Genomic DNA, 10888 nt, shown 5'->3' with positions numbered 1-10888 from the left:
TCTCTGCAAAGGCCACTTACTTTCTATTTGTCCCAAGGACCCAGACTGCACTCCTAACTCCTTTCTTGCAATGGGTCCCACTGGTCACAAGACAGGGGACTGGCAAGGTGGTAATGGATGAAAAGAAACTATCTTCACCAAGGGAAAAAAGAAATTCGTTATGATGGGCTATATAGAATCTTATCTGTAAAAATAAAAAACATAGCACATATATCCTTAGCTCTGTTAAATATGTTTCAAGTCTAAAATATTGGACTACGGTAACATTTGACTCCTGCATCTTAGAACTGCCTATTAAATAACTTTCTACACAAAGCTACAATAAAGGCCCTGCTACTTGTTACCCAATTTGTGTAACAAACTGTTAATTCCACACAGACATCCTTTTCTTTTTAATATTAATCTACGTACCATGGTTTTAAAATATTTACCATTAGTTATTTGGTTCAGAATACTGTGAAAAATTCAGCTAGTAAATTATTCATAAAACTGCATTCGGTATTTTTTTTATTTTTCAAACAGCCAGTGTCCACATTTAAAACGCAGAATTTGCAAATATAAATTAGTCTAATAATTCAATTAAAAATAAAACAAAACTTCCTTTAGTATCACAATACATAAAATGGTATTATAAATTCAAAATGGCAAGGTTAACTACAGGACAATAATGCCAGCAGCTGTGAAACTCATTAAACCTCTTGGCGAACAGGTCAGTTTAAAGAACATTTCTGTTCCATGATTATGCATGAAACAAGCTTTCACTGCATGAGAAAGGCTCAGCAATTCATTCATGGCATAATATGGGGTCAAGCAAGATTTTATTTTTACAATGACAATAAAAAATGCATTTAAACAAACCAAAAAAATCCTCCCAATTGTTTAAAAACAATCCTATTTGGAGGGTAAAATATATTGACTTACCGAATTTCAATTGTCAGGCTGCTGACTACTGATGTAAAAGTTTATATTTAAAAATATCACAAATATCTTTTTACTTAACAGTGAAAATTTCAATGTGATAAGTTTCATTGCAAAGCAATTTTCACCTGAGTAGATTTTGAAATTTAGTGCTCATATACTTGAGGGGAGATGAGGAAGAAATACCCACTTGTATCAGATACTGAGTTTGTCGTTGATTCTTTCGATATTGATTTCCCAGAGGTTTGAAGAAACATTTGCTGTGACCTTCCCAGGACACATGATGTCCCCCTTTCTTCTGTAAATTTGTTCTGGCATTTTATGAATTCTCAGTATCCATAATATTTCTTAGTTACCCATTCAAACATAGCAACTCAATTTATTCAGTTCTATACAACAGTGTCTATATTATGTACATGTTTAATTATCAATAGGAAATAGAAAATAAAAATTTACAGTGATTGAGAAAGGGTCATAAAGTGAGATAGGAAAAGTAATACTGTATAATCAGAATATCCTATTATCCTACCAGTTCAGTGACAGAGTTTTTCCTTTATTAGTTGAAATACAAAGAAGGCATAGGGGATCCCAGGAAAATAACACTATATGTCAGAAAAGTCAACGTGCTCCACCATCAGGATTTCCATCACACATTTAATTTCTTCTGTACAATTTTTATAAACTTGTTTTTCTTTTCAAAATCATCAGATTTCCAGATTAAATTCAGCACTACACAGTATGCCCTTGAAGTAAAATGAGGTTACCTGCTTTATTTGGATACCAAGTTCCCTTCCAGACAGCATTAAAATAAAGACGAGTAAGACTACACAGATAAAATCCAGTATAATTCAAATCCAACAATGAAAAATTTCCCCCATATTGTTGCAAAATTCTTTCTACTGAAATGCTTTGCTACAATAATAAAAAGCATACATTACATATAAAAGATACCAGTGTACTAAAAAGTGACAGAAGTGGACTAGCAAATCCTTCAAAGCACATTATATAAATGACTAGCATTTAAAAACATTTCTCCTATAAAATGTAGGTCATATACATTTATAAATTGGCGGTTTTATTTCTAAAGCAGTAATGTGTGTTTTCAAATAGTTAGCTGTTCTGTACAGTATAATATCTACTCAATTCAAACTACAATAGGTTTGTCTTTCTTTGTATTGAAGTTGAATAAATTCATCTGATCAGCTGAGAAATCAAGCTTGAAAAATAAGTATCTAAAAATCAAAGTAGAAAGTTTAGAATTATTGAAATGTAGCTATGAAATATGAAGAGAACTATCTATTTCACAATGGAGCTGAAGTCACTTCAAAACTTATGGGCTTGAATCTAAAACAGAAACACATATTAAAATCCAAAGCAAACCACAAAGTTAGGTAGCAGTACAGAAGCAGGAAAAACCCACACCCCTTCCTTCAGTGTGATGGGCACTAAGTTTTGCGGTCTTCCTCCATCTTGCAGAAGAGTGGTAAGGCCATTCAATGCTTAGTGAAAGTGAGTACAGATGAAGTCAGATTTAGCCTGTCTCCCCTGCAACTTCAATTATGCTGTGTAAACAGTGTTATGTTCCAATAGGAGGAACAATGGAATTTGCTTATAAAAACTGATTAAAGATAATCATTATTAAATGAAATAAGGATAATAACTCTGAAATGTTTTTAGAACTTTCCTGATGCTACTTGTAAAGTTAGCACTGCTATGTATTATTGCTTACATACAGTACAACATCATATGCCTTCTAACATAAAGCAGTACTGTGATTTGTTTGTACATATTTACAGATTCTTAAAAACAAGCTGTAAAAACATTACATACTTTCAGACAATACAAATTAGCACATTGGTACTCACTTCAAAACAAATGGAATGCATAACATTAATAAACATCATAAAGGAAGACTCACATAAAAGTCCTTGATTGTCAAGACACGTTTATATATAAACTCTAACTGTGCAGAATTAAAGATTCAATCATAGGTACATCCTTATTTGATGAACCATATTTACAGCATGGTATTGCATAAAAAAATAAAATAATGTTTACAGGGTTTTACTTTTTTATCCATTGGATTAAAGAAAGCAACAAACACAACAAGAAATGTTTGTCTGCTTTAGTTTGTTTCCTATCAAAGTTTAAGTGAAAAAAGGAAACATACTGTTTTTATTTGCAGAATATAGCAAAAACAACTGGAAAATTATTTCCCTGAAATAAAGTAATTTGAAACGGAAAAAGTTTAAATTAAATTGCAGAGTCAAAAAGTTTCTCATTGATTATAATAGTGCTTCTTCAAGTAAATATACTGTGAAAAAACAAGTTCTACTTTAAAACGCTCTAAGTCTAAGAAATTTAGTACTACAGTAATGCCTACTTTTAAAGTTTCCCGGCTTTTTTTTTTTTTTAAACAGCCCTTTAAAAACTCAAATTAATAAAATGAAAGAAGTGGCAAAAGATCTAACCTAGCTGGCACTTTGCAAGTTTCTCTCACCTGTGGAAACGAAAGCCTACCCTGAGCTCAAGGCCTCTTCTACCTCTCCAAGAGAAAATCACCCAACCACGGACGGTTCTCGGCCAAAGCTAGAAGGATGGATTTCTATGGTATCAAGTCAAAAATTTGCAAGTAGATCCAAAAACTTTAAGAGCCACCCAAATATTCTGAACCAAATGAAACATGTGTGCAACAAGAAGTTTAAAAAAAACAAACAAAACACTTTTAGAAGATGCTCGAGAGAGATTACCTCAACTAATGTGATCTGTTTCCCATCCTCAAACGTAAGGGTAGGTCCTAAGTGGCAAGCCTCAATCACACTGCCCACAAGCCTAAGGGTGTAAGAGCATGTTTTAATCGAACAGTTTGCTCACTGAGAGAAATGAGAAACACAAATTACAAAAGGATATCTCCTATCTTCAATATGCTGATCTAAAGCAGCAAAAAGGCTACTTGCTTTCTCTATTAATGCCCAGGTAGAAATTCACCAACTTTCTGAACCAAACAGGGGAAACCCAAACTGATGAGATGTTTACCATATGATGATAATACAAGGTAACTCTGGTAGGCATTTAGAATTTCACAGTAAGAGAGCAATGACTATACTTAAATGATAAGTCAATAAGTTAGGTCAAAGTATCACTTATCTCAAAAATGCTTATAATGTGGTAGAAAAGTCTGCCATTATGTAGATTTAATGAAATGTGTTGAAGACACGAATGCAACACCTGAAATCCTGCTTGCATCACTACCATTTTCAAAGGTCTTCCTTCGCTTACCCTAACTGCTCAGAAATAGAGCCACATTCTAAAAACTGTGCTGGTGATGTTCAAACTAACACACACAAATCTTTATACTGTACCAACAACTGCATCAAGTTCTCAATAGAGCAAAATTTTTGATCAGGCTCAAGAAAAAACTCAGGAAATACATGCCTACTATCATCAAATAGTAGTATGAGAAAAATACAAATGCCTATCTAGGGTGAGCACAGTTCCATTCGTAACATCTCACCTGAATGAAGCTTTCTTGCAACTGGGATGTGCAATGCAATACATGCCACTCTTAAGAGTCAATAATGGCAGAACTTAAATATTTACTTCAAAGAAGTCTAAAATTTTTGAAAAACTTGGCAGCAAAGAAAGCTGTCAAATGGGAAAATTAATATTTCAAGCAAAGCTTAGTAACCAAAGTGTAGAGGAAACCACATTAAACATAATTTATATTCCTTACCATAAAAACACCAATATATTCAAAATAAATGTAAAAGATGTTAAGGGTGGATATTTATTTGTTCCCTTTCTTTATGGGAACAGTCTTGGGATAACATTAAATAAAAGAAAAAAATAATTTAAATGTATAACATTCTATACTGAAACAAAGACTACAGATCTACAAGGCCAATATAAAAGTTAAAATGGAAATTAACAACAATAAAGTTTCATCTTCCAAGGGTACTAATTTTAGAGTATCACTGGTGCTGTATCAGTATGTGCATTGTGACAAAGATGGCGGAAATTTAAAATAAAAAAACTAAAAAGTTGGAACAAATTAAAGAGGATAATAAAATCAATATAACTAATGTTATTTTCAAAAAAATTGAAACTGTCCAACGTGTAACTCAGACCATCATTCTTTAGAAAAGTATATATATATAAGTATATATATAAAAGCACTATTTATTGTACCATGCTGTATTATTTTAAGACAAAGTATAAAAAAAAAAAACATTCGTGGTATAAGGATAAAGTCTGTAGTTTATTTAGATTTTGAAACGCAACAAAAAGTTTCCGATCACTCATCTAGCTGAAAAAGAAATTGTAGTTACTAGAATTAGTAAACACTTTTGGTTTGTAAAATTGTAATGAGCAGTGTTCATTAAAAAGTAACTCAAGATAAAATAAGCAATTAAAATGCCCATTTCTTTAGTTTCTCTGGATACTGTTTAATTATCCAATCTATCAAGATTCTAGAAAGAGAAGGATTAAACCAGGTTTTACAGTTCCAAAGATATCCAATTTCCTTTTATTGCCAAAAATTAAAATTGTCAATTATGAGATGATTATGACACAACCATATCAAACCTAAAAATCTAATTTCTTCTTACTTTGAGAAATCAAAAATACGAAATAGATTCTAAGTGCTCTATGTTAACTGAAGTGTATATGTAAAGTAAAATACAATTAAGCTTTTAAAACGTGGAATATACATTTTGTGTAAGCATTATGTTCTTGGGAATGTAATCTACAGAATATCTTTTTACTAAAACTTCAAAACCTTGATACCTGCACATGAAAAATCATAAAAAATATCTAGGTACAACTGTACAAAGAAACTGACACCAATATGCATACTTCCATAGAGAAGTGAATGCTTCAACAGTTACGTATTTTGGTAAAAGTTTTGAAAGTATGCATATTTTAAAAGTAATTAGCTTTTAAATAGTGGAGTCTTAGACTATCAGATTTTTATTACTTTTTTCTCAAAAAGAAAAAAAACCATGTCAATATAATGCAAAATGAAAATCAAGGGTATATGGCATATCATTCTTTTTAAAAGGTGGTTTCTGGGTTTCTTTTTATCCCCCTATAGGACGCACTAACTTATTTAAGCCATAATCTCTTAACAATTAAACTTTTAAGTTCACTCTGTCTGTAAAGTATACTCAGATTCCCTGCTGAAGTGCAATGACTATGCTGAAAAACTCAGAAACAGTATGAGTAAATTTCACACAATTACTAATCTCCTAAGAATGTACAATGTTATCAGTTAGGAAACAATTGTGCGAAAAGTCTTTTTTTTTTTCTTTTAAACTTGGTGTAGGTGGAATAGCAAGTTTCTGATCTAAAACAAGTAATGCATTGCTTCTATAAAGGTGACAACATGTAAGGCAGTTCAAAGAATGCTGACTAACCAAACAAAATGCAGTTATTGGATTATCTTGCTATTCATATCAGCTTAACTTGTTATAACACATTGCTCTTAAATCTGTACAGCACTCCATTTTATGCAGAGTAACCCCACTCTTGATTAATCTGTTCTAAAGTGCCAGTATTATTTACATATTTTTTTTAGCCAAAAGTCTGGCCAGTTGTGGCATCAGGTGAAGATGTCATCCCAGCTCTATTATCATTTACATTCACCAAGGGAAATTCTGGAAATTCAGCACTTGTCCCTGGTCCCCGAAGGTTCACCTGTCCATTGGCAGTGCTAAATTGAGTAGCTATTCCAGCTCTCGAACCATGATATGGAGCACGGAAGGGCTGTTCAAAGGAGCTCATTTGGTAAGCTTGGTGGACAGGCTGAGCCTCAGCTTTCTTCTGAGAAGTCACTTGATCCAAAAAGTCTTGCGTTGATGTGGCAGAGGCATGGTTTGTCTCATCACCTGAAAAGGGAAATGAGTGCTGTGAATCACCAACTATTAGTCCAAAGTGGGACTTATCTGGAGTTGTTCTTAGTGGAGAATTCATTCCTGATCGAAAGCTATTGATGGGCATGGCTGCATAGACTTGCTTGTCTATGGAAGAGAATGCTGGCTGATTCGGAAGGGTCTGGTTATCAGTCACAAAGTTAAGGCTCGGGCTATTCAAATAGGCATCATTTTGGCTAGTTCTGTCCAAAGCCTGCTGTAGAAACTTTGAGTATTCCTGCAACATGTTGGCTTTATCTGATGAGGATGCTTGGGAGCTTGATCCAACATTCTCCGACTGGGTGACCTCAGGAACTTCCGAAGAATTTATTGATATGCTAGAAGTCACCTCAGTGTCCGCAACACTGAACGATATCTCATGCTGTCCATTAGCTTTATGGGAATAATGATCCAACAAAGTCTGCAGAACCTCATCTGGAATAACATTTTTGTCATGATTACTCTTTATCTCCACATTCAGTGCCTGTGAATCTAATATGGATGCTGTGGTACTTTCATCAATGACACTTGCCACAGCTGCTTGTGTTACAGAAGGCTGAGAAGCTATGGTACCCACATTCAGTGCATACTCCCTACTGTTGTTACTTGCTGCCTGAAGATATCGCTTCTTCTTCAAAAACTGCATGGCATCATCATAATTAGTACTGCTATGCACAGGTTTACTGGGCCCCTCTTGCAAATTATCAACCTGATCAATGTCAGCATTGCCTTCTGAGTCCAGTAAAGCTTGTTTATCCACAAGTTCAAAAGCGTACTTTGAAACTTTGCTCTCTTCATAGGTGGATAAAGGTGAAATTGTTTGATTTTGCTCCAGTGGCTGTTTCAGACTTCTCTTACTATTAATTTTTTTGAGAACCAACTTAGGTGGATGTATTTCTCCTGATGCATCTTCTAAATGCGATCCTCCAACCGAAGAATGTGGCATTTCAACAGCATACTCTGCTACCATATACTCATCTTTTACTTTAGTACTTGAAGAATAAAGAGGCAAGTAATCATTTTTGTCTTTCTTCAGGTCAGATTTGTCCAAAGCACTCTCTTTGTCCATCCCAGATGATTTTTTCTCAGTTTTCTGCCTTTTCTTTTTTGGCAGTGAGTTATCTTTTGGTGATGTAGAAAAGCCAGAATCTTCCTCAGATGTCAGAAGGCCACCTTTGATGGCACATCTGTTTAGTTTTTTGTCATGATTTTCATGGCACATACGTTTATGTTTCAATACACGATCTGTTCTGGAAAAATACTGTCGAATTCAGAGTTTGGTAGTGAATTTTTCGTTTTAGTTTGTGTTTTTGGCCAACCAAGAAAAGAAAAGAAAAGAAAAGAAAAAGAAAAATGTAATTAATATAAAGATAGATATAAGTACAATAATATAAGGAATTCTAATTTGCTGAGCCAATAGTCTATTATAAATCTGATCAACAGTTAAGTTCTTCAAATAGTTCTAGCAGTAAGATTTTTAATTTATTAGAATTACTTTATAACAATTTAGAAGAATTTCAATGTTAATCATACTTCAATAAAGTGGTTAAAAAAACAAAAAGAATTTCAAAACACCTCTTACCTGTAAACAGTATTCACACTGGTAAGGTTTTTCTCCACTATGAGTTCTCTTATGCCTTTCCATATGATATTTCTGTATGAATCTCATACCACATTCATCACAGCGAAATGGTTTTTCACCTAGTATGTGATATAGAAAGTTTAAAACAAAACAAATATTGTGAAATCATGAATCATTCTACCACAAGAATCTAAAAAAACAGCTTTTGAAAATTGCCATACTTTGCTCTTCTTAAATGACAAAAGTCTCTCCTATACTAAATACATCTTCCAATTTAATTTGTCAAGAATATTTTACATTATAAAAATCAAAGAGATTGGAGAAAGCTGAAAGCAGGCATACTCAATTTGCTGGCCTTTCTATCATGTGTGTACATAACGTTCTCTTTCCATAGAGACCTGCAGCACCAGGAACTCACAGCAATATCAACATTGTTTCAGTAGAGTAGCTGATGTTTCTAACCTTTTTTCAAATCATATAAAATAATATTTTAGAAAAATTTCTGAAAAAACAAAATGTTACCCATACATAATCCAACACAATTCTTGGGTACACCTTTTCAATTCTTCATTTCTTTTCAAAAATAGTTGTGGTTAAATGAAATCTGAATCCTATGAAAATATTCTTTAAAAATCTAATTTATTAAAGCATAAAGAGATTAAATTAGAGACTATGTTTCAAAAGTAAGGTTTGTTTATATCGATTCTCTTTTGCTCAACTCAAACCAACATCCCTCATGCCCTTTTGGGAACAAATTAAATTGAGTACTGTTAATAACCACCCCCCTCCTTTTTTTTTAATTTCCTAAGGACTTCTTAGCTATAAGGTACCATTACTATGGAGATCTAAAATAGTTTTTACCGATACAACTACAGTCTAAATAAAGATAAGGGTGTGATGAGAAGTCATCCTGAATAACGCTTGTTTGGAAAACTACTGTTTCTACCTTTCATACAGTCAACAAGGTTTTACTGAATACTTCTCCTCTACCCTTAACTCTACTGTAGGAGGTCAGAAGTATGACATACTATTTGTCTTCAAAGAGCTTATAACATAATTGGGAAAACAAGATACATACATTTTATAGAGACAGCTAATAAAACTATGTCCAGCTCTGGTTTACCTTTAAAACTTTATATCTCATTATTTTCTCCTCTTAACCTTTTCCTCCAGCCAAATAAAAATACCTACCATCTCACACCTTTCTACCTCTGCCTTGATTCACACTGCTCCTACCTTTGTGTGCTCAGGAACTACACTCCCTTCAAGACCCAACCCATCTCCTCTGGGATACTTGGACCTATTCTTCCAGAGGACAGGTATCTTTTTAAAATTTCCATAGAACTGCATCTGTACCTCTCCTACGGTACTCATTACTTTCCTCTCAATAATTATTTTGTACATCTCTATTCTTCTAATAGATTACATTTCTTTAAGTCAGAATCTAGAACTAAATATCTTTATGTAGCTAAAATACTTTGTGCAATTTTTAAGTGCCAAATGAATGGCACAAATGACTATTACAGTGGATTAGTAGAAAAAATGTTACTATGAGCTGGTATGATTTTGAAAAGCTTCTTGGAAGTATTAGAAGCTAAGCTAAGTAGCACTTAGACTGTGTATGTGTTTAAAGCCAAGGAAAGAAAATTTAGTGGGGAACAACAGAGCAACAAAAGGTTTAAACACTATAAAATGTCCAAGCAAAACAGTGCCTAGGAAGAGAATTTAATTTGTCAACAAGGAAATTATTTGAAACTTTCAAGGATGCAACTTCTGTAACTGCTATGGAGTTACCAAATTTTAGGGCCAGAGGGACTTTGCAGTGGCTTTCAAACTGTGCTCTTGGGGGTTCCAAAGGCTGATGCTGGTATGGCAAAGGGCTCTAAGCTCGCCACCCAGAATTCAGAAGAGAACAGCTCCACTTGTGTATACAGGGGCTCTGAGTAGGGACTCCAAGGGTTGAGAGGCTAGAATGAGAGCTGAATGCAACCAATCTAGACCAATTCACTTATTTGACAAAAAAGAAATACTGAAGTTCAGAAAAGTTAAGGCACTTGACCAGGGGGTTAGTGAGTGAATAACCAATGAAGCAATGAAAGCTGGGAAAGAAGACCACTTATTAAGCATGGAAGTGAAAGAAATGAGAAAAAGGAGATGACAAGTAATAGTTAAGAGGCAATCCATTTAAGAGTAAGTATTACAAAGGATGAGGAGACAGATTTATTTGAAGGCAGAGAGGAAGCAGCCAGTACAGGGAAACTGAATATGAATATTGAACTAAAATTGAATATTCGGTGAATAATCAAAAGAACAAGATTCCAGAGGAACTAGGATGAAAAGGGAAGGAGAATACAGGTAATGCTTTCGGAAGAAGTAAGAATAGGCGCATATTTTGAAACAGAGAATGTAGATGATAGAGCTCAGTAAGGTCGTAAGTTAAAGTCATTTCTCAAAAGTGAGAAAGAACAAAAGAGAAAAT

General features: G+C 33.8%; 1 protein-coding gene across 14 annotated transcripts in view; it reads right to left on the bottom strand.

Moving 5' to 3' along the window:
- Nucleotides 1-1552: 1552 nt before the first annotated feature.
- The window catches only part of ZNF148 (zinc finger protein 148), a 112813-nt gene continuing 103477 nt past the window's right edge, over nt 1553-10888 (bottom strand). For all 14 annotated transcript variants that reach the window (XM_070583638.1, XM_070583639.1, XM_070583641.1 and 11 more), the window contains 2 exons: nt 8410-8528; nt 1553-8088 (listed from right to left, as the gene is read on the bottom strand). In XM_070583638.1, the coding sequence (XP_070439739.1) occupies nt 6490-8088; nt 8410-8528 (1718 nt within the window). In that variant the 3' untranslated portion in view covers nt 1553-6489. The remainder of the gene's footprint in view (nt 8089-8409; nt 8529-10888) is intronic.

Source organism: Equus przewalskii, chromosome 18 (genome assembly GCF_037783145.1).
Source record: "Equus przewalskii isolate Varuska chromosome 18, EquPr2, whole genome shotgun sequence".
Classification (NCBI taxonomy): domain Eukaryota; kingdom Metazoa; phylum Chordata; class Mammalia; order Perissodactyla; family Equidae; genus Equus; species Equus przewalskii.
The sequence above is the reverse complement of the archived record's forward strand: the minus strand, read 5'-3'. Positions and strand labels throughout refer to the sequence as shown.